General features: G+C 38.8%; 1 protein-coding gene across 1 annotated transcript in view; it reads right to left on the bottom strand.

The window, feature by feature from the left end:
- Positions 1 to 4,084: 4,084 nt before the first annotated feature.
- ISPD (Nucleotide-diphospho-sugar transferases superfamily protein) overlaps positions 4,085 to 25,447 on the bottom strand; it is a 418,080-nt gene continuing 396,717 nt past the window's right edge. Inside the window, exons 11-12 of the mRNA XM_089393569.1 lie at positions 4,568 to 4,658; positions 4,085 to 4,415 (exon numbers count right to left, since the gene is read on the bottom strand). Coding sequence (XP_089249695.1) covers positions 4,362 to 4,415; positions 4,568 to 4,658 — 145 coding nt within the window. The 3' untranslated portion in view covers positions 4,085 to 4,361. The remainder of the gene's footprint in view (positions 4,416 to 4,567; positions 4,659 to 25,447) is intronic.

Genomic DNA, 25,447 nt, shown 5'->3' with positions numbered 1-25,447 from the left:
GACCCCACCTTGGTCTTTCTCCCTCCAAAAGTGTGAGTTTGCTCAAGGGGTGTGTATTCCTCTTTTGGGGTGGTCCCCACCATCCACTACAACTTTGATTTCCCTTTTTCTCCTATGTTGGGACCCTCCTTAGCCAATTTAATTAAGTGGGGTCCTCCTAACCCACTTCCCCTAAGTTAAGCACCCCAAAACATCAAAATTGCCATGACTTAGCCAAAATTGCAAAACTGATGTAGCTGTTGGGTGAAATTAATTAGAGGGGACATCACAAGTTTGATGTGATATACGGGTAGTCATTTTCTTATATGTGCATGCACGATGCTTGATATGTTTTAACAATCGTTATGTATTGAGTAGATAATCATGATAAAGTGTTCATGATGTTTTACTATGTTTTGCATATGCTATGTGTTAACTTGATTATCAAGATAGGAATATCCTTGATGTTACATGGTCTTATGTATTTTTAGGAAGATTTGGTTCCATTCCACTTATGTTGATTACTTATAGTGGCATGCGGTAATTAGCATGGGGTTTCTTGTTATTCATGATGATATAATGATTAATGCTTTGGTTTTATGCTACAAATGAGAGCTTGATGAAAAAGTAGCTTAGAAGGTTAGTTATTTCAATGGTCTTACAAGAGCCTATACCAAAAAAGAGATCTTTACAAGGAACATGTTATGGGATAGGGAAAAAATCAAAATTAGAAAGGGCAATATTCAATTTTAACATCGAATAATTTTGGTGTAGCTTAGTAGCAAATTTTTAGGTGTTTTTGGCTTATAAGATATCATTTCCACTCATATCTCGAAGGTTTTGAACTTATTTTCAATTTAAACATTTGGTCAACTTGGAATGTTGTTGTAGGACTAGTTGTTTGGTAGTGAGGGTATCTAGGTTGGTTAGGAGCACACTTATGGGCTAATTTGGAGTTTGAGGGATTAAGGTGCTTGTATTGCAAAGATGTCATGCTTCTAAGCATGTATATTGAGTTGTAAGGAGTTTTTTTGCTAGGAAAATTTGTGAGATATAGGCACTAATGCCTAGGAGTGGCAACTACTTGCTTAGGAGTATGGCCTTCTCACCTCTAATCACCCCTCACTCATGGAGTTGTATAGAATTATTTTGGAGTGAGCCATTCAAGATGAACATTGGTATGGATGCATTGTTTTGGCAAGATTGGAAGTGGAGCTTTGGCTGCCCACTTTTTTAGTGTGAATCATGTCATATGCATTATGTTCTTCCTTAAAGGCATCTTCTTTCCCCAATTTTTAATGTGTGATGGTATTTAAAGGATCCCCAGAAACATTGATTTCATTAGCTTCAAAATGTTTGGACAGTGTGGCTTTTCTATAAACTATGAGTTTTTGAGTGGTTTGTCATTTATCAAGGAATTCCTTCCAAGGCCAGTTGGCCAAGAGTGATCCCTTAGATGGCCTTTGCTTAGTTTTTCAATGCTTGGAAACTATCTAACACATTTTCTAGAGTGTTGATTGACCAAGCAAAGTTGGGCCTTGTTTGAGACTTACCATGATGTGCTACTTCATTATACTTTGCTTTATTTAGTGATGATCATTCTATTGAGAAACCATGTGCTAGAAGATAATGATTGATTTATCTTAACTTAATAATTACTTGTGAATGCTTGTTGGCTTCTTATTACCTATATTATCTTCTTCATCAAGTAATTATACAAATATGTAAAATATAAATATCACAAAGAGACAAAGAAGACAAAAAATTAGGCTCCAAGCCAGGGCAAAACCCCACAAGTGGGAATACCCAATAGTCCTTTTCTTATAGAATCAGATCAAAATGAGATATCCAAGACTCAAGACTAAGACCCAAAACTACCACCAAAATGTCAAGTCCAACCCTCCTTCAATTCACCTCCAAATCTGGTCAACAATTGTCAAAGTCAATGATGGTCAAACTATCCAAATCTAGTCAACATTGAAATATCAAACTTGCAATGAGAGGTAAAAATTCGGCCCTATGGCAATCTTAGAAAATTCAGCCCTTTCCATAGAAATCTCAGTCATATGTGTGAGCTGCTTTAAGGTCAAAATTTTTGGTCAAACTTGGAATTTTCTTATTGTTTTGACTTCATCCTTCTCCATCTTTTGATTCCTCTTCTTCGTTGATTTTAGATGTATCTTGTTAGTCGAATAGATAATCTTCAATTGGATCAAACTTGCCTCTAATATATAGTTGTCCAGGAGGTTGAATAGGTAGCTCTAGGAGGCCCAAGACAACTTGTTCTAAGGAGAGCCGACTTGACCATTTATTAAAAAACCTTTCTCTTTTCTTTACAAAAGTCCAAATGGGACTTGACTCAAATACAATTTCCTTTTCACCCATAATAATTTTATTTTGACTCTTGACTCTATAAGCATGAAGAACATGTTTTGACCAAAAATAAATAATATTGAATATAATAAATATGTCAATGATAAGAATTACATTTTATTATATTATGAAGACCACCACTAGTTACATTTTCAACATATTATTTCATCCATAGTACCATTGCCTTTTTAGGGATTTGACACTACTTGTAGATCTCAAGGTTGTTTGTGGCAGAAAATTAGGTGTCAATTTATTTCTAATCAAGAGGTTAGCTCTTTTTTGTCAAATTAAGTCCAAGGAAAACCCTTGAGTGCTTCCCATCATTTTCAAGATGGTACCTAGGATAAACCCTAGAATCGCTAGGGCACAAGACCAATCAAGAACAAGTCATTACAAGAAAATACTCAATTTGAGATCACCATGTTACGTATGGGAATTGAACTTGGGTAGAAAGGATAACAATCACTCATCCCAACCATTGAAACTAAACCCAATTGATGAGGTTAACTCTATGTATACTAGTAGTACCTTGTGGAAAAATAAAATACATCATCAATTCTAGTCAAGGAATCTATTTTGATAAAAAATGCCTCATATTTAGATCACATAGAATACTTTAGATTTACTTATATTCTAATAAATCTTTAAAAAAAACTATAAAGTTCATTATATATACCCTACTATATTTTATTTATTCATTGTAAATATTTATTTTATAAATATAAAATGTATTTTTTCACCTTTTTCATACTATGCTCTCTATACATGACATGTAATGCATTATGTTTTCATTCGAAGAAATTTGTCATATACATTACGAAAACAATTTTGTATATTAATGACTCCAATAAATTTTGTATATTAAACTCATCAATCCTATCGTGTGGGAATACCTATGGTGTGGGAAGTGATAGAGATAAATATTATTGGTATTAGCTTCTCAATATGCTCATACTTTTTTGCAATGATAGATTGTCATCAGGTAATGTAAATTCATTTCTGACCAAAATTGATCCTTTATTACTTGATTTTATTATTAAAAGAGCTCATCTTGCTAAACAATGACAATATGGTATAACTTCAACACATGTGGGGACAACCTCTGAATACAAGATTACAATGGTCAACCTGCCTTCGATTACATATTACATAGAATGTAGTTAAATAGACATGGATTGAAGTAGGTAGTGGTAGATGCCACATGTATCCCATGTCTCGCTCGCAAACAAAATAATTGTTAGAGTATAATAATAAAGTTCGGGAATATAATTATCATTCATGGACATAATAAAGTATCTCTATTATGATATTAGATTCTAATGATAGAAAAACCTTGCAACCTCTTATGAAATGGATATTTAACCAAACTCTTCAATAATAGAATAAAAAGTTTGTTGGTTATTCTATACAATAGAATTTGATTTATCTTAATTCCAGATTTAGTAAGTAATAAGAGAGATCAAAAACAAATGAGAGTAAACTTCTCAATACTTAAAAGATTGGAGTTAAGATACATTTATAAATAGTTTATTTCATTATTTATTAGTATCATCACCTATCTTTTATATTCTTTTTAATATATGGAGTTGCAATTTTTCATTGCACATTACACATTATATGCCTCAAATTTTTATTTCGTTTTAATTTATTGGAAATATATTATGTTACGCATTACAAATTAATAATAAGACAACCATTGAACATGTGAGAACCATAATTGAAGAAATTTCCCTAAAAGAAAAATATTGCCATGCTTGTAGAATGCTTTTTGCAAATTTACAATTTTTTTGTAAATAAAAAGCTGCAAATTCATGATCTCAAATTTTACAAACAAGGAAGAAAAAGACCTGACTAACAGACAATAATTTTCCTGTAAAATGATGAGATACCGATGGGGGAACTTTCTCTGAACTCGCACTAACATCCGAAATAAACAAACCTCGCACTTAACTTCTAAGGGAACCTTGTGGAGTAACAGAAAATGGATTGATTCAATGGCTCTTTCTAGCTCATCTTTGGTTCAAAATTCTTTCTGCAAGTAATAAATCATCTGGTGTAGTCACCTGCAAGTAGTAAAAACATTTCACTGGCTTCGAGTATTGATGGGATTTTCACTATATATAAATAAATAAATAAATAACAAATTCTAAGGCATTTTTGTGTCCTATTGATTACTAAGAAAAAATGAACAAAAGTGATATCCTCAAATGCTTACCTTAATATTTGTATAAGAACCTTCAGTAATGTAGACAGGGTGCTTAAGATGCTCCACGATGGATACATCATCTGTAACCTCCAATCCTTCCCTATAATGACATAAGCTTTGAAAATAAAATTATTGTGTACAAAATTAAAAGCAAAAGGTATTGTGTATAATCAATGTGTGCCACAAAATAATGTAAGAGCACAATCCTATTAGAAAGTAGCATTGAATTCCGTTTTTAGATAGCAATCTAATAGCGATTGGAGGTTATTTTACTTGTTTATATATAAAAATCAAAACCTTCACTCAAAAAATCAAACTAAATACAAAAGCATAACAAGCTAAAACATTCCTTATAACATAAAGATGGAAATAATGAGGGAATTGACCGAAGGAGCTAAAAATTCACATATTTTCCCACATGATGTGTTTATAGTGATAATAACTACACATTAGCCCGGATATTGAGAATTTATTAGTGTGAATTTATAGAGATTGCAGGGTGGGTACTATACTCTGGGTAAGGACTGAAAGTTTGTCACATATACCTTTTTCTTTTTTCCTTTAGCATAATTGGCACTCCAAAAATTCCCATCGTTTAAACTATAGTCTATAATTGGATCTCATGAATTCTAGTATCTACACCTGTTAAATACTTGACATATTTTTCTTCCTGTCTTATTACTGACAATCGACATGGGTAGTTCATATTGAGAAAAGGTGGCAACAATAAACGGTTGTAACTCTTACGTTTATTGAGTTGTTTATTTGAGTAATATAAGTTGCATTTTCAAAAAACAAGGTGGCAACCATAAATACTTTTCGGATACTACTTGTGTCGTAGACGAGGGACAAAATGTGAAATATTCAATCATCAGCAATAACAACCACCATGTTAGTTATATTAGTTTCTTTAACACCCAGACTGCCTATAAAATGAATACAAGATAAAATTCATAGACAAGCTTTGCAGCCTCTTTATCCGTATTAGGAAAGCCATCAACAAGCTTATCTCGATTTAATCAAATTTGTCGAATTTATATGGCAATGTACAAATGTTTGTACGTACTATTTTAAGTAAAAGTTATTCAGTATACTAGTCATCTGACATGGGTGCACGACACATGGAGGATACAGAAAAACAGATGCTTGAAACAAGAAACAGTGAACTTGGAAATAGGATACGGAGCAGCATTCAAATTTGACTCTGTCTTAATTTCATCTGGGAGGGCAGATATTCATCTAATCCTTCAAAGATGAAAGGTTATAAAAAGAATGGTACTTCTATTGACAAGTGTATATTAAATAAATCCTTCATAAAAAAATGCTAAAATGAAAGTGTCTTAAAAATTTACAAATTCGTCATCCCACAGTTTTCTGTGAAAGCCATAAATTTGTCATCCCACCAAATAATCCATGAAATAATAGATAAGTTACATTTATTCAGGGTATTCATTAGAAGCCAAAGAAGATGCACATTACATGTTATGGAACAAGGAAATGGCAACAACAAAGCAACTGAAGATTTTCGAACATGTGAAAGAAATTAAAACATTCATCATAGTGGTGTTTGCAGCCCAAGCTAAAACTGAAAATGAAAAATTGAGGCACACAATTTTTTTTTGATAGGAGGACAACGAAGAATACCTTCTAACTAAGGACTTGCATTATAGAAGAGTAGTGAGAAGACTTCGAAAGGGGACCGAATCCACAAAGACTAATCAGCTTGCTGGATTAAGCTGAAGCTCTCGCCTCAACACCTCTTGTATGATTGTATTTATAGACAAAAACTAGACAAATGCAACTGGTGATGATATTCAAATATGTACTGCTCCCGCATCTATGCTACTAAGTTTCCATCGTGATCTCAATCAATGGATTTGAAAACCAAATCAACCGGCCCTACCTTTGCTTCTGTTGCTTATTAAAGGACAATGACATTCTAACATCAGTCCGTGGATGATAACTTTTGTAATATCCCAAAGGGAAAATTAACAGTAATTTTCAAAGAAAAATAGACAATACATCATAAAAATCAAACAGACAATCAGACCATGAAAAATGCTCCACAACAGTGTTGTCTACTCATTTTATTAAATGGGAAAGGAGTACAATCAAGGTGCTGGAATGTGTGCACCTGGGCTTGCTTTAAGCAAGCTAGCAAAGCCCACAATGATCCCTGAATCACCCTCCTCCAAGCCCTGTCAATTCGGCCCAACTGCTGCGCTGTAAAACCCAGAAAATGGTGTTGCTTCCTGAAATGAAGAGCTGCTAGAGCCCAATCTACTGCTCAGAAAATTCCGGGAATTTAATCCTGGCCTCTACTCATAAAACCCAGAATAACCCACGAAGGGTTTGGCCAACGCTTGACCCTGAAATTTCGACCCCCTTGAGCTTGACTAGCTCTCCAGCTAGGAAATTCGACCCCCTGAATGATCTGCTGCTGAAATGCCTCCAAAATACCTGCAAACCCTATTAGAAGGCTTCCCAAACCTTCCCACCAATTCTCCACCTCAAACTCCCTTATCGGAGCCTCACTCCCGGAGTGCCTCTATCAATCACTGTGCAATCCCTGCACTGTTGTGGCTCCCTCTACTGTTGCAATTCGAACTCCTGTTGCTGGTGTGGATTATGCTGAAGAGAACTCCCTCCTTGGGCTGGCACTCGAAGTCCACCGAAGCAAGGGCTAGGATTTCCACTCAGAAACACCCGGTGTGCTGAACAACACATGCAGACTTGGCTCATTGCTCAAGTGTGCTCTTTGTCAAAGACAAATTCGAAAATGATGAATGAATGACCTGAAATGAGAGCTCCTCCTTTTATCGAATTGTCTCCAAGGTTGCCCATGTGGGCCCACATCGACTTCCACCCACCTTCTTCGAGCCAATGAAGCGTATGCCGAAAACGCCTTCGTGGTGGCCCCCACATTCCACCAAAGCCGCAATTTTTTGTTGAGCCTATAGTTGGAGTGCCTCTTAGGCCAAAAATCACACATGGGTCCCCTAGGCCCCCTTTCTCCAGAGTGAGATAGTGTGAATTCCAAAATTGAACAAAATTTCGATATTCCCTTAGTGAAACACTAAGTAGGAATATCACAGTCCTCCCTGCCAAAACGTTGGTTGTCCTCAAGCAACTGCAAAGAAGGATGTTGTAGTATTTGTTCCCCCTCCTAGGTGGCATCCTCATCCAGTAGATTCCTCCATCGAATCAGAAATTCCTTGATGACCCTATTACGCAGGTGCCTCTCTTTGGAATCCAAAATGGCCTCTGGTTCCAGCACCAAATGGCCTTCATCGTCCATAGGGGGTAACTCTGTAGTAGCGGTGACCTGCTGCCCTAGTGCCTTCTTGAGGCAAGACACATGAAAAACGTTGTGCACCCGGCTCCCTGGTGGTAGCTCCAACTCATATGCTACCTCCCCCACCTTCCAAGCAACACGATAAGGCCCATAGAAGCGGGGTTTGAGTTTTTCAATCCCCTTCTGCTTGAGCGTAGACTGTCGGTACAGTTGGAGCCTCAAAAAGACCAAGTCCCCAACTTTGAACTGCCTCTCAACTCTACCCTTGTCTGCATAAATCTTCTGTTGATTCTCGTCCATTTGCAGATTGTCTTTTAGAGCCCTCAAGATGTCTTGGCTTTCCTGTATCCATTCCTTGGCCCTTGCGGCTCTGCTGTCTCCAAATATAACGTCAGTAAAAGATAATGCATCATAACAATATAGGGCTCGAAATGGCAACATACCTATAGACATGTGATGAGTAGTGTTGTAGCAGTATTCCCCCAAATGCAACCATTGTATCCATGCCTTCTGCTACCCTGTCACGTAGTTACGCAAGTAGCCCTCCAGCCACTTGTTAACCATCTCCATTTGACCATCCGTCTGTGGGTGGTAACTAGTGCTCGAGGTGAGTTTCGTACCCACCAATCTGAATAACTCCTGCCAAAACCCACCCATGAACCTGTTGTCCCGGTCACTGACAATGGTCTTGGGGAGACCATGTAGCCGAAATACCTCCCTGAAAAACAATTCGGCCACCTATGAGGCTGAGTACCGAGCTGGAATGGCAAAGAAATGGGCGTACTTCGTCAAGCAATCCACCACCACATATATGCAGTCCTTGCCCTGTACTGTGGGTAGCTCGGTGATGAAATCCATCTATATGCTTTCCCATTTTCCCTCTGGAACGGGAAGCGGTTGTAGTAGACCAACGTGGTGTGTCTGCTCTCCCTTGTTCTGCTGACATGTATCATAGTCCCGTATAGGCCTCGAAACGTCCTCCTTGAGGCCCTTCCATGCAAAGCACTCCCTAATGGTCTGGTATGTCTTCGTAAACCCCTAGTGCCCTACTAGTGGTGAATCATGGACAGCCTGCAGAATCTTCTCCCTTAGTGGGGAGTTGGGTACCAAGTAAATTCGATCTTGGTAATAGATCACCTCATTCATCACCCGATATTGGTCATCCATCACCAACCCATCAAGGATCTCGCATGCAAACTTGTCCTTGGAGTACTCAATGAGTAACTGCACCCTCCAATCCGGGGCAATGTTCATCAAGGACAAGGTGGTTGGTCTCCTGGACAACGCATCGGCAACTACGTTGTTCTTCCCTTTGACATATTCGATGTCAAGCTCATATGCCTGTAGTTTGCTCACCCACTTTTGTTGCCTCTCCTGTAGTTGTTTCTGCTCCAAAAAGAACTTGAGGCTATTGTGGTCGGTTTTGACCTTGAACTTGTTCCCCACCAAATACTATCTAAACTTGGCCAACGCATGCATGATGGCCAGCATCTCCTTGTCATAGATGGAGTAGAGCAACTCATGGGGCAGTAGCTTCCTACTCTCAAATGCTATGGGGTGGCCCCCTTGCATCAATACAGCCCCCACGCCCACTCCTGATGCATCACACTCCAACACAAAAGGTTGAGTGAAATCAGGGAGTGCCAACACCGGACCGCTACTCATGACCTCCTTGAGGCGATCAAATGCCTCCTGCGTTGTAGTGGTCCATTCGAAAGCCCCTTTCTTCGTCAAATTTGTGAGGGGTACAGCGAGCTGTGAGAACCCCTTCACAAATTTCCTATAATAGGTGCAAATGCCCACGAACCCTCTCAACTCGGTCACAGGTCAGGGCTCTGGCCAATCCTAGATAGCTCTGATCTTCTCCTTATGCACTTTGACACCATCCTCCCCAATGATATGCCCAAGGTAGAGCATCTCAGTCAGCCCAAACTCGCACTTGGACAGTTTGGCATAGAACTGTTGCTCCTCTAGGATGTGCAGTATTGTCTCAAGGTGTTATAAATGCTCCTCCCACGTCTGGCTGTAGATCAATATTTCGTCAAAGAACAACACGAACTTCCTCAACTGCCCACGAAATACATGGTTCATGCACGACTGGAATGTGGTAGGTGCGTTGGTTAGCCCAAAGGGCATAACCAGGAACTCAAAGTGCCCATAGTGGCACCAGAATGCTGTCTTTGGGACATCTTGGTCCCTCACTCGGATCTGATGGTACCCCGACCTCAGATCAATCTTCGAGAAGAACTTTGCTCCCCTCAACTCGTCCATCAGCTCATCTATACAGGGAATAGGGTAGCGGTTCTTCAACGTTTTCTTGTTGAGAGCCCTGTAATCAATGCACATCCGTAAGGACCCGTCCTTCTTTTTCACCAACACAATTGATGAAGCAAAAGGGCTAGAGCTGGGTCTAATGTGCCCTAGTGCCAATAGCTCATGGATGGCCCTCTCAATCTCATCTCGATAAGCCTTGGGATGTCGATAAGGGGTGGTGATGACGGCCTGCACCCCTGGCTCCAACTCGATGGTGTGCTCAAATCCCCTGTCAGGAGGTTGTCCCAGTGGTATGTCCCCAAACACCACTGGATACCTGTCAAGAATAGCCTATATCTCTGGATGTGGTGGCTTGGGCTTTCCCCCAGCCTCTGAGATCCTCAACTCCACAACCCACTCGATGTCTCCATGTCTCAAGTCAGCCTCCATCCTGTGGGCCGAGATAGTTTGTGGGGGGTATGAGTGCATCCCCCAAAGCAGCACGGTCTTGCCATTTGGCCGTATGAATGCCATCTATAGCAGGGAAAATTTTAAGAACCCCCCCTAAATTTACATGTATAATAAATGGGCGAATCTCCATGGTATATAAGAAAAATGGAAGGCGATTTTATCAATAATATGATATGTATATATAATTTTCTGGCGAATCTCTCACCAGGCATGGCGAATATTTTACTTAATTATAAAATCTTGTGTTTATTGAATACACAAATGAAATCATTGCATTTCTTTAAAATATCTTTTGAAATCAAAATTACCAAAATTACATATCAATAACCTAGTGAGTGTAGGATAAAATTCACTTGTGCCATTCACAGAAAGCATGAGAAAAAACCTAATACTATATATAAAACCAAGAAAAATTCAAATTCATCACTTCTAGGGACCTCGTAACCACCCTGCCAATACACAAGTATGTTCCTATTTGCAATTAGAAAAATTAATCAAATTACAATCTGTTTACTCCAGCATATGTTGGAAAGTTATAGAAGGATGACTAGTGCAGTCAATCCATTCCTTTTAGCCCTGGATTTCTTTCAGTTTAAAACAGAAGTATACAAATATACTTTTCCAATGTCTATGCTTTAACCATTCACCTTAAGATGTTTTTACAATATAATTTCCTAAGTCTATTTAATATCTTCATTATCATAAAAACCAACCTATATCCATTTTAACTCCACATCTACCACTCTTAGGGGATGAAATCTATTTATCCCTCTGAGCACTTGGTAGACCCAGAATTAGGATGGATCTAAGATGATAGAATTCCCCCTTTAAATAGTCTATGCTCACATGAATACCATGGTATTACCATGGGTCAATACCATGGGTTATCATAAACCTGGAGCTTAAAAATTACTATTAGTAATTTATAAAAATTAATAAAATTAATAGTTGATTTTTATTTTATTTTTTATTTTAACCAAGCTAAAATATTTAACATACATTAAATTACAACATCCATTTTTACTCTTGATCGGATCAAATATTTTTTCACTCTATGCTAGTTTGCATATCATGATATTTGATACCTCTCGGGGGTTAGTAGATCTAGAGTAAACATGGATCTATGCTGATTTAATTCCCCCATTTAAATAGGCTACATTCTAGGTGAATACCATGGGTCAATACCATGTGCCATTTTGGTGAATACCATGGGTCAATACCATGTGCCATTTTTATTTTTATTAATACTAATATTAGGGTTAATAATGTTTTTTTGCATGGTATTAATAACAATCTAGTCCATGGTATTTGTCCCATAGTATTTTGCCCATAGGTTTCACCTAAATATAATGCATTTTTTGAGTGTTCGTAAATATAAGGTGACTTATGGAGTAAAAATAAAAAATGTTTTATTTGTTTACCATACCTCTCGTTTATTTATATTTTTATTAATTTACCATACCTCTTTTACAAATATGGTATTTGGCCCATAGGATTCACTTAAATAAAACCTCTTTCTTGAGCCTTCATAAATAGAATGAGGGTTATGGACTAAATATAAAAAGAGGTTTTATTTATTTACCATGCGTCTAGTTTATTTATATTTTTATTTATTTACCATACCTTTTGAGTAAGTATAAAAAGATGTTTTATTTATTTACCATACCTCCACTTTACTTATATTTTTATTTGTTTACACCCTTGCATGTATATAAGGTGACTTATGGAGTAAATATAAAAAATGTTTTATTTATTTACCATACCTCTCATTTATTTATATTTTTATTAATTTACCATACCTCTTTTATAAATATGGTATTTGGGCCTTTGGCCCATAGGATTCACTTAAATAAAACCTATTCTTGAAAATGGGCGAATGGATTCACTTAAATAAAACCTATTCTTGAAAATGGGCGAATGGAAGGTTGTAACTCCTAATTTCAAGGGCTAAATTTACCATTTTTACCCTCTCCCTTAAAATAAGGTGGGCTATTTGAGGTGATTTGTAAAAATGTACTATGATACAAAATATTCGCCCACTAAAAATTTAAAACCCCTTAATTTCGCCAAAGGGCGAACATTCGCCCCTAAAATTTTCTATGATCTCTAGCTTCTTCCAATCTGTCGTGACTTTGCCCAGTGTATAGATCCACTGGACTCCCAACACAACGTTGGTGTCCGGTACATCCACCATAAAGAAATGATCTATCATGAAGTAATTCCCCATGGTCACTGTCAAAGTTGGCACATAGCGGGTGCACTGCATGGTCCTGTCTCCAAGCACAAGAATTGAGAATCCCTCGAACTCCTTAGTTGTAATGCCCCTCCTTTGAACCAGTTGTGCGTCAATGAAGTTGTGGGTAGCCCCACTGTCCACCAGAACTGAGACACACTACCCTTGAACAATGCCTCGGATCCTCATAGTAAAAAATTTGGGTACCCCTCGCAGCGTTACAAGTACCTCTCTAGTAGGTGCGAAAGAAACTCCCCCTACTGGTGGTGGTCCTCCTCCTCTTGGTGGTGCTGCGTTGTCCTCTCCCGACATCTCAAAATAAGTCTCCTCCTCTACATCACTATCAGAGAAGACCACTATATAGTGAAACTTGCCCACGCACACTTGTGGCCTGGTGCCCATGGCTCCTGACAAGTGAAGAACAACTTCCTATGCTTGAGATCTCTTGTGGTCTCATCATCCAACTGTGCACGCCACTGATTTGCTCTCGGTGGTGGGGCCCTACTGTCCTTTGTAATGTCCCAAATCAGAAATTTTTGGAATAAACATTTCATATAAAACTATCATGCATTTACCAAAAGATTGCCATGTAAAACCCAAACCATAAATCTATAAATCGCATAAAATCTCATTAAAAATCACAACATGAGGAACAATGAGAAATGCAACAACCAAAATCCAGCTTTATTATATATAGATAGATGCCAATACAATTGTTGAGAATGACCCTCTAGTCTCCAAACTGAAACAGAAAAATAATCACTACACCTGTGGATTCTGAATGAATCCGCCAAGAGGAGATGGGTGCTCGCCCAATCTTTCTATCTCACCCGAGGGTTTTCGTCCTAGGGCTACCAATGGAGTAGAGAACTGGGTTCTCAACCTCTCATACAAGAAACGATATCAAAACCAAGATGTCCTCACATGGCCTCCTCCTATTTTATAGATCTGATGGACCCCTCTAGAGTCTTCTATTTTATTATTATTTTAATCATGGAACACTCTTCCCTCTTTTATTTTAAATAAATTATTCTTTTTAATGCGGGAAAAGGGTAAATTGGCTACCATGTCTCCTCAAGTCACTGAAACTCCCATCCAAAAGTTCCATCATGTAGACCTTCTCGTTTCGGTTACAACGAGCTATTACACTAAGGTGTTCTATCAATTAATCTCCCCGGAATGCCACCTTGAACATAATTAATTAAGTTATGCCCAATAATAATGCTGATTTTTGAAAGTTGTCGGAATGCAACGGAACGAAAGACAAATTGTGCTGATGATGGAATATGCCAAGCGAATGCCATCAAATCCCATAAAAACTCCTCAAAACTCTATCGGGACTCGTGATGACACAAACCTGCTCCCCTGACCTAGCCATCCCTTGTCCTAGAAATCCACCCTGGCTGTACTATGAAGAAGAATAAAAATGGGGACATGACAGTTCTCCAACCCCAAGATTGCTTGCCCTCAAGCAATCCAAATCTATGGACCAATTTGGTGGCCCAACGCCACTGAGACCCAATGCCCAGATCACATACGAACCACTAGTCCACGTCACATCTCCAAGCTATCGAAAAATGACTAGATCCTCCAATACCTAGATCCCATGTCCATCTCTGATTGAACCTGCTGCCAGTAGATCCACCTGGATCCCAAAGCCACCAAGAAGGAGCGTTAATGCTACACGGCTCTTGTTGTGTTGTAGCTCTGGCTGTGAATGTTACCCGACCAATTGTGTACCAGGTCATCACCTCTCTCCAATCCAATCCTTGGCATACTCCAAGGTCAGTCTCACCTTACTGATGTTGCACTGAGATACCGATGAGAGGCCAACCCACATTCCGCTACCGACTGGAGCATGTAACATCCCCCACCTCTAAGGGCTCCTGCAGTACACTGCTCCTGACTACGAATGATACTCCATCAATAAGATACCAACTCATGATCTCCCGCTAATCTCAGTCATGGACTCCTGTGTAAGGAACAAGTCTACTATGTTGATGCTAGTCCATGCTCAACTCATGTTGCCCTATCTGGTTGGTCAGCAATATCCATCGTAAACATCCTACCTCTCTCCCTGTAATGGGTACAAATAGCCAAACTATGTTGCAAGCCCTGTCTATGTACTCCTGGAGACCGCTACTGCCTGAAAATGTTGCAGCTCGGCTAGCTGCCACTACACCTATTTGCGCCTCATCAATGAGTAGACCCAAAGATGGATGAACTACCATCTCCCTCGTCTGAAGGGAGACTCCACGCTCTTCCAATTCACCAATCTCCTGCCAAACTGTCCTATTATACTCCAACATCTCCTGAGGACAAGTGTCAGTGAACATCGTCACCCTACGAGTTGTCTGTACATTTGTCTGCTCCTTATCAACAACAGACCCCAAGGGAAGCTGGTCATCCTCCATCATCACGGGTTCCATATGAACCTCCAGCTGGGTCTCCCAAAAAGGCTCATCATGCATAATGTGCGCCTCATCCTCCTCAGTTGACTCACACTCCATCATACACTGCTCATCCTGACTCATCACTGGTGACACAATTGTTGAAGTTTCTAAATTTACTTAGTTTAGAAACCCTTCATGCACATTTTCTTATTTATTCCTACCTACTTGTTAGTTTTCTTTAACAAGTTATTTACAAAGTAAATACTGAAAATAAACACCAGTGCATGCTCAACATATTACAGATCAGCAACTAAAAGAAACAACAACAAACACACCACATGACACCATTATTTTTGGACCAATGTCCCTGGAAAAACTAGTGCAGCTATCTGAGGGTTTTCTTATTAAGCAATATCAGAGTACAATTTGGGTGCCGAAACTGGCCTACCCAACAGAGAATTTCCTTAGCAGCGATACCTCATAGTTTGAGAGAAATCTCCTAGTTAAAACCCCGGAAAATCCTTCCGGCAACTCCTCAGCACAAAACTGCTCTGCAACCCCAGCGTTTGCCCAAACTAGACTGTGTTAGCCCCTCTCCGTCTCATGCTGGCCCTGCGTCAGCCTTTCGTGGCCTGTGTCAACCCCAGGAGGCCCTGCGTCAGCTTTCTGGGCCTCTGCGTCAGACACGCTGCCCTCTCTGGTGCTCTGTGCAGCACTTGGCTGCCTCTGCGTGGCCCTACGTGAGCCCTTCTTGGCTCTGCGTCACTCTCCTTCGCTGTTGCACTGCTCTCCCGGCACAATCTCTGCCTTCTTTGTTTCTCTGTACTCAATGCCCCTCAGCTGCTCTCTCGATCACTGATTCTATCTCTCTTAGAAAACCCCGCTCTAGAGAATAGAATGACTGATCACTCTGGTGTATTCTCCAAGTGACCCTCAAGCCTCCTCTTATACTTTTCCTGTTGACATCTCAACGATCGAGATTAAGTCCCTAATCAATGGCTAAGATTAGATCTGGCTTGATCCATGACTTTTGGACCATACCAACACAGTTTTATATTAATATTTTATTTTCCCTAAGCTTAGACTTAGGAACTCCATTAAAAATATTAATTATTTTAATATCTCCTGATCTATTTAGAATCTGCCCAAACCCTTTTTGGGTATTGGAGATCTCATGTGCCCCAACCTCTCCACCAAATTTCGTGGCTAAAGCACATCCGATGCTACCCCAAATGAACAACACTATCCTGAATGTCTCTCCTAGGACTGTCGAACTCCTCATCATATGAATCCGGCCTGATGTCAATGACTCGCCATGACTCAAGCTCCTCTATGTACTCTCTATGCTGAATCATCAACCGCTCATCTGCTCCCTGATCTCTTTCCCACATGGGAACAATCAGTTGCTCGTACTCCTCTCCCACACATGGATGCATATCTGGGCTACTGTCATCAACTCCATATGACTACTCGTGCTCCTCTAAGGTATCATCATATGAATCCATGGACTCGTCCAATCAAGAGTCCTCATGCTAACAAACATAAAGAATATTTCCCCACTCTACCTCTGTCATCTCCTCAGTGTCACTCAAGCATGAGTGGCCAGGTCCCCAAGGTCCTTTGCAGATGAAGGAAAGTCCCTTTGTAATGTCCCAAACGAAATAAATTTGGAACATTCTCCTTATTGAAATAAATTTGGAACAACTCGAATTTTAACTCAGAAAATCTCCAGATAAAAATTCTATTCATAAACAGAAGATTGCCATGTAAAATAGAACCTATAAAATGCATGCAATTCTATCGAATGATAAGCAGAAACAATCTCAACTTTATTATAATATATGAACTGGGCTTTTACATGCTGGAATAACAAAATAGCTGAGATAGCTGGCCTCAATACATCTACAATAATGCCACAATGTGTTGGCGTTATGATGCATGTGTTGTACTTGATGGCAACCCGTTGTAGAAGAACAACTCACTTATATATAACTAGATAAATCTATAGAAGAGATATCAGATGTGACAGAATACATGGGATGCAGGACAGCTCAAAGGAATTAGTTCAGATGTAATGTACAATGACAACTCATTAAGTTGACAGTTCTTAGTATGGCAAGTTAGCTTTGCCATCAAGTCCAAAGGGGGAGTTTGTTGGCGTTATGATACAAGTGTTGTCCTTGATGGCAACTCACACAGATGACAGATCATAGTGTAGCAGGTCAGTAGCAAAGAATTGATGATCAGACTACAAAGAATGAAGAAAGAAAAGTATATACGCAGGTTCACTATATACCAAGTCGTGTACACACGCAGGTTCACTATATACCAAGTCGCGTATATACACAGGTTCGCTATATACCAAGTAGTGTATACATGCAGGTTCATTATATACAAAGGCGCGTATACATGCGGGATTGCTGATCAAAATTCGCGTATGCGTATGCACGCACTTTCATGCACGGAAAAGCATGTACATGTGGGAAAGCTTATTTTTGGGTCCGTGGTATTCAGACCTATGGTTTTGGACCTTGGTATTGCGTTCGAAGTGTTGAACCAGGTATTGGGTCCCTAGTATTGGTTCCAAATGGTTTTGGACAATGGTATTGAGTAAGGCCTAAGACTATAAAAAGAGAAGAAGATCATTAGGCAAAAAGCAATTAACAAAATCTTGAATATCTGATGAAGTTTGAGATCCAATATGCAGGTTATGGGTTCATGATGCTTTGCTTGATCTAAGCTAAGGAGGAATCTCAGCGGTTGATGGAGAACAAGATCTAAAGATAGATCGGGATCTAATGGCTTGGAATGAATCATCTCTATACGGTTTGATCTTGTTAAGTCTAGATCTGTATATTGACGCATGTAATGTTCTGTAAATATTATGATCTGGGTATAACTCAAGTTTGGAATAGCTGCAAATCATGAAAGAATAATTACAGATGTATACACTGGTTGACTATGATAAAAGCGCGTACATACGCATCTTAGATGCATCTAAGTAGTGTATACCATATGAGCCATGATGTTTGAAGTTACAGGTGGTTCTGGTTGTTGATGAGTTCTGATGACTGTTTACTGGTGTCAGTATTCTACATATTCAGTTTGGTTGATTGTGTTTAGCTTCAGTGTTGATGGATGAGATCTATAATGGATCAGGATCATAATGACTTATTTTTATGTGATATGATGGACTAGATCTGGTTGCTAACATATGTATTATCCTTGTATATGTAATGATCTGGGTATGTCTGAAGTCAGGAAGTGCAACGAAGTTATAAGTAAGTAATTGATGACATATACACTAGTTCGCTTTGGTGAAGTTGCGTATACACGTTGGTTCGGCTCTTCCAAGTAGCGTATGCACTCTGATGCATGATTTTTGAGGATACAGTTAGATTTGAATGTTGTTGCAAAGTTCTGTGTTCTGCTCTGTGTTCTGGTGACTGCAGTTTGTTGACAGGGTTTCAGTGATTCAGTATTGGGTGATTCAGAGATTGATGATGCTAGTGTTGATTGATTGTGTGCTTCAATGATATTGATGGGTCCAGTATGAAAATTGGATGAAACGTGGCCTTAAGATTATGCTGTTGTGCTTCAGGAGTATTCAGTCTGAAAATTTATGAAACGTGGTACCTGGAGGAGGAAAGAGAAGGTTGTAGCCTTCTGTAGGTCGGCACCTACGTACTAGTACATCAGCAAGTACAAGAGCTAAGGGGGTGGTAGCTCCCTTCCAGTAGCAGTTGGAAAACGAGTGAAGGTTGGAGCATTCAATAGGCCGGCACCTAGGCACTAGTAAAAGGATCGGCTAGTACAAGAGCTAAGGGGGTTGCAGCTCCCTTCCAGGAGAAGCTAGAGAATGAGAGAAGGTTGTAGCCTTCTACAGGTAGAAGCCTGTGTACTGGTATAAGACTGCACCAGTACAAAAATATTGTAAAAAGAAGTTTCTTATTAAAAGAAGATAGAGACGAATTGCAGCAAGTGGTTTTCACCCACATTGGGTTTCCACCTTACATCAAGGTGTTCATGTGTGCTTCTTGTGTGTGATGATCTATTCTGTTTTACTGCACCTGTTTACTGTTCATATAGTTAATAAAAGTTCTGATGCACTAACTAAAGATCAAAATTCAATGGATTAACTGAATCATAAGTTTACTGGATATACGCTAGTTGCATTAGACACAGTTGCGTGTACACACAGGTTCCGTTCACTAAAGTAGCGTATATGAATCTGAGTATGGAAATGAAAAAGTGTTTGATTTGATAATACTGATTGACCCATCCCCGCCCCTCTCAGTATTATTTCCAACAATTGGTATCAGAGCAGGTCCTTTGGTAGAAGCTTGATCGCTTGAAGGAGATCCGTAGAACAATGGGAAAGAAGCTTAAGAAGAAAGCACCTAAGAAAAAAAAGACATCTCAGAAGAGCTATGACAGTGGGAGAATCGATTGGGGAATATGTGGAAGAAGCACTTCAGATTCAGAATCATTTCAGAATGAAGATAAACAAGCAAAAGAACTATCAAGTATGAATTTGTTATCCTCTTGTGATACATTTATCCATCCATTTGAAGATGATGAAAGTGATAGCGAAACAACTGAATTTTCTCTTATGGGTAGCAAGAAAGATATCAAATATAGGCAGAATTTAAAAGGCTTACAGACAAAATTAGAGAGCAACAAGATCTATTGAACAAAAGGGAATGTGCCTTCAAAGAAGAAGCTACCAAATTAAAAGCTCAATTAGAAGAAGGAAACAACGTAAGGAAGTTATTCAAGGACAAGGAAGATCAATGTCAAAAGTTGCAGGATGAAGTGACATCGTTAAGAAATGAAGTCAATGAAAGGAGCACAACAATCAAGAAACTTAGAGATAGATCCAGTTATTATGAAAGTCTTGAAGCTACGATCCTCTCACTAAAAGAAGATCTTGAAGAATCAAATAAGCAGAATAAAGAACTATTCCAAGCCCTTGAAAAACAAGAAAACAAAGTTCTTGAACTAAGACATCAATTGGAAGAAGGAAGAAAAGCTGAAGAAAACATGAAGAAGCAGTATCATGAAAAGGAGGAGCAACATCAGATTGAGGTAAATATTCTAAAAGATAACTTAGAAGAAAAGGATAAGCTCTTACGATTTCAAGATAGTATTAAAATCTTGGATGATATTCTTAGTAGTCAAAGGTCTCCTGCTATCAAAATTGGCCTTGGTTTTTATGAATTTGTTGAAGATGAATCTAGCTCACAAGGAGAGGCAAGGAATTCTAATGAGAAATCTAAAATAATCAACAACGAGATGAAAGGACAACCCCATCAACAACCAAGGAAAGAAATTCTTCAAAGAAAATCTTTTACTCCTCCGATGAATAATGTTGAATGTTATGTATGTCATAATCTTGGACATGTTGCAGCCAGATGCAGAAGAAGAATGGTTCAAGACCATCACACAGAAAGACCATCACGTTCCAGGTACTTTAAGGGATATTGCTTTGCTTGCAATATGTTTGGTCACAGAGCTGTTGATTGCTATAGAAGGAATATGAAACATGTGAGATGTTATGCATGTAACAAGCTTGGACATATAGCTAAGGATTGCAGGAACAAAGTACGGGCACCATACCAAAAGGAGAAAACATCATCACACTTGAAGATATGGAAGAAGAAGGAAGTACAGTCAGAAAGATGTGGCACAGCACAATATACAGACATAACAGACTCAGAGGGAGCTGAAAGTGTAAAACTTCAGTGTCCTAAATCTCATACGCAAGTTTCATAAAGGGAAGTCGTGTATATACGCGAGTTAGTTACTGCACAGTCGCGTATATGTTAGTTTGAGGAAAAGCAGTAGGGACAGGCTCAAAAAAAGGGTTTGATATGATTCAATCCATTATTTGCTCTATTTGATAATGGATACAATCTGCTGATGATGTGTGGAAATGTCTTGACACTTGTAAGATGTTTTAAAGTGTTTTGATCTTAAATTAATGATGATGATGCCTTGATACTTCTTGCTGATATATGCATGATCAGATCTGACAGTGAACAGATGGCACAGGTTCAGGGGGAGTATATGCTTTTAATAATGCATTGTCGGCATTATGGTCAGTAGTCCTTGGTAATAATGCTTATATGGCTAAATGATATATCTTGCTATGATATGGTTATGAGTTATCCATGACAAAATCTCATATGATTCTTGGGGTTACATAGTTGATGTTCAGATTAGATTCGTGGTTGATTCTCTGATGATGCATATATGGTGCTTACATGGTGATCTTCATAAGGATAAGGAGAAGTACAAAGCTTGAATACACATCTTCATTACTTGATGATGAGTCACTCATATGTTGTTGTCATCATATGCATAAAGATCATATAATACAGTTATGATGCAGGATTCCTATAGTTCTTGGCGCTCATGTGGATGAGGATTGTTGCTGTTGATGATATCAAGAAGTCTTGACAAATGATCTTGAGCTCAAGATACATAGTGCTAGATACATGAATGATTACTCAAAGTTGCATTGTTGGAGACATGATGATGATGAGTTCTTACCTATATGATGATAGGTTGATACTTACATATGTTGATTGATGCAAATGTTCCCAAGTGATGATACATGGATGATATATAAGATCATGCAGATCTTGATGTTGATGAGATGGCTATGGTGTTCTTCACATATGATATAATGTGAATGATTTTGCATGTCATATGCAGAATTCATTCATGGAAGGCTATGATAATATTCAAGAGGATGAATTGATATCTATATGCAGACATATCTTGTCACAGGTTGATGCTATCTACACTAATGGACATATACAGGTTGCTAGTTTAGATGCTATTGACAGATGCTTATGGAGCAGATCATACACTGTGTATGATAGTTGTTGATGACTATCATGGTCTTATTTAGATATTTGGTCTCTGCTATAAATGCCATATATATCAATGTAAAGGTCATATCAAGACTCGGGATGTAATAATTTGTCTCTATCTATTGTAGTCATTTGATGAATCCCTTTTGGTCACATGATGTAATTTGTACCCTCACTATGCATGGGAAGGATGATGTAATATTTCAATCATGTATAAACAATTGGTATCTGGTATATCCCCACATGGTTGAGTGGATGAGTCAATATTGGTATATCCCCACTTGGTTGGGAAATGGATGTATGTATGAGTCTTTGGTGATAGGAAGGTCATTTATGATGTATAGAGTCATGTTCTTCTTGTAGAACATCTTTTTGCAGACCTTGCTTACAGTCAGGAGGAGCATGAACAGCACACTCCAGCAGAGCAGAGATTTCAACATGTACTTAGAGGCAGTGTCACAGGGTTCGCCGAACTTGAACCTTGAGGTTCGAAATTCGACGAACCTCAAAAAAAATTTCAGGTTCGGATTAAGTTCGATAAATTCCGGTTCATGTCCGATTTTTTTGCGTGCCTTATTTTACGTGTTAAGTTCGATAAATTATGCGCATGTTCAATTTTTTGCTTGCCTTGTTTTGCGTTGCAGGGTACGTCGTATTTCAACTTTGGAGTTCCAATCTCTTCGTATTACAGGGTTTGCCCGCCATATAAGAAAAGGCTGACCTTCATTTAGGAAAATCTTGTTTCACTATTTCTAGGGTTTGACGTCATTCATTGTTACTTCAAATTCACGGTTTAAAACCATATAATAGAACGTTGGCCGTCGTTTGGGAATACTGCATTTTATATAAAGTAGTTTTAGGGTTTGACGTCATTCATGATTATTTCAAACTCATGGTTTTGATAAGCGGACTTGGATGCATATTGATAGCCTCGCTATACACAGGCTTGGCCCTGTCACATAATGTATCAATAAACAATCACTGATATTTAATTGTGTTGGCGTGTCTGGTATGTAGACTGTCTTGGAATCATTAAAATATCATATTAATATGATCCATCTGCATAAAAATTATATAGAAACATTATTTATAAAATTATATATATATATATATATATATATATATATATATTCGAATTTAATGGCGAACCTCATTCGAACTTTATCAGAAAATTCGAACTCGAATCGAACTTAATCATTGTCAAACTCGAATTCGAACCCGAACCATGTGACATTGCTTAGAGGGAGCATAGATAGATTGGTACACCTTGGCATATACAAAGGGGGAGCTCAATCAGTGATTTCAGCAGGTACTCAGGGGGAGTATGGACAACAAAATGTATATCAAGGAAGAGAATATCTTGGTCCGCCCTTTGCCCTTGATGTCAAAGGGGGAGAGTGACTTGGTATGGTTGTTGCCATCAAGTCCAAAGGGGGAGATTGTTGGCATTATGATGCATGTGTTGTACTTGATGGCAACCCCTTGTAGAAGAACAAGTCACTTATATATAACTAGATGAATCTACAAAAGAGATATCAGATGTGACAGAAGATATGGGATGCAGGATAGCTCAAAGGAATCAGTTCAGATGTAATGTACAATGACAACTCATTAAGTTGACAGTTCTTAGTATGGCAAGTTAGCTTTGCCATCAAGTCCAAAGGGGGAGATTGTTGGCATTATGATACAAGTGTTGTCCTTGATGGCAACTCACACAGATGATAGATCATAGTGTAGCAGGTCAGTAGCAAAGAATTGATGATCATACTACAAAGAATGAAGAAAGAAAAGTATATACGCAGGTTCACTATATACCAAGTCGTGTACACACGCAGGTTCACTATATACCAAGTCGCGTATATACGCAGGTTCGCTATATACCAAGTAGTGTATACATGCAGGTTCACTATATACAAAGGCGCGTATACACGCAACATTGCTGATCAAAAGTCGCGTATGCATATGCACGCACTTTCATGCACGGAAAAGTGCATACATGTGGGAAAGCTTATTTTTGGGTCTGTGGTATTTAGACCTATGGTTTTGGACCTTGGTATTGCGTCCGAAGTGTTGAACCCAGGTATTGGGTCCCTAGTATTGGTTCTAAATGGTTTTGGACCATGGTATTGAGTAAGGCCTAAGACTATAAAAAGAGAAGAAAATCATTAAGCAAAAAGCAATTAAGAAAATCTTGAATATCTGATGAAGTATGAGATCCAGTATGCAGGTTGTGGGTTCATGATGCTTTGCTTGATCTGAGCTAAGGAGGAATCTCAGCGGTTGATGGAGAACAAGATCTAAGGATAGATCGGGATCTAATGGCTTCGAATGAATCATCTCTATACGGTTTGATCTTGTTAAGTCTAGATCTGTATACTGACGCATGTAATGTTCTGTAAATATTATGATCTGGGTATAACTCAAGTTTGGAATAGCTACAAATCATGAATGAAAATTTACAGATGTATACGCTGGTTGACTATGATAGAAGCGCATACATACGCAGGTTAGATGCATCTAAGTAGCGTATACCATATGAGCCATGATGTTTGAAGTTACAGGTGGTTCTGGTTGTTGATGAGTTCTGATGACTCTTTACTGGTGTCAGTATTCTGCATATTTAGTTTGGTTGATTGTGCTTAGCTTTAGTGTTGATGGATGAGATCTATAATGGATCAAGATCATAATGACTTATCTTTATGTGATCTAATAGACTAGATCTGGTTGCTAACATATGTATTATCCTTGTATATGTAATAATCTAGGTATGTCTGAAGTTAGGAAATGCAGCGAAGTTATAAGTAATTGATGACATATACGCTGGTTCGCTTTGGTGAAGTTGAGTATACACGCTAGTTCGGCTCTTCCAAGTAGCATATGCACTCTGATGCATGACTTTTGAGCATACAGTTAGATCTGAATGTTGTTGCAAAGTTCTGTGTTATGCTCTGTGTTCTGGTGACTGTAGTTTGTTGACAGCGTTTCAATGATTCAATATTGGGTGATTCAGAGATTGATGATGCTAGTGTTGATTGATTGTGTGCTTCAATGATATTGATGGGTCCAGTATGAAAATTGGATGAAACGTGGCCTTCAGATTATGCTGTTGTGCTTCAGGAGTATCTAGTCTGAAAATTTATGAAACGTGGTACTTAGAGGAAGAAAGAGAAGGTTGTAGCCTTCTGTAGGTCGGCACCTACGTACTAGTACATCAGCTAGTACAAGAGCTAAGGGGGTGGTAGCTCCCTTCCAGTAGCACCTGGAAAACGAGTGAAGGTTGGAGCATTTAGTAGGCCGGCACCTACGTACTAGTAAAAGGATCGGCTAGTACAAGAGCTAAGGGGGTTGCAGCGCCCTTCCAGG

The sequence above is a fragment of the Pinus tabuliformis genome, chromosome 1_2, assembly GCF_031772625.1.
Source record: "Pinus tabuliformis cultivar Carrire ecotype Pingquan chromosome 1_2, CPIR1, whole genome shotgun sequence".
In the NCBI taxonomy this organism is placed as follows: Eukaryota; Viridiplantae; Streptophyta; class Pinopsida; order Pinales; family Pinaceae; genus Pinus; species Pinus tabuliformis.
This window is presented reverse-complemented; position numbering and strand designations above follow the sequence as displayed.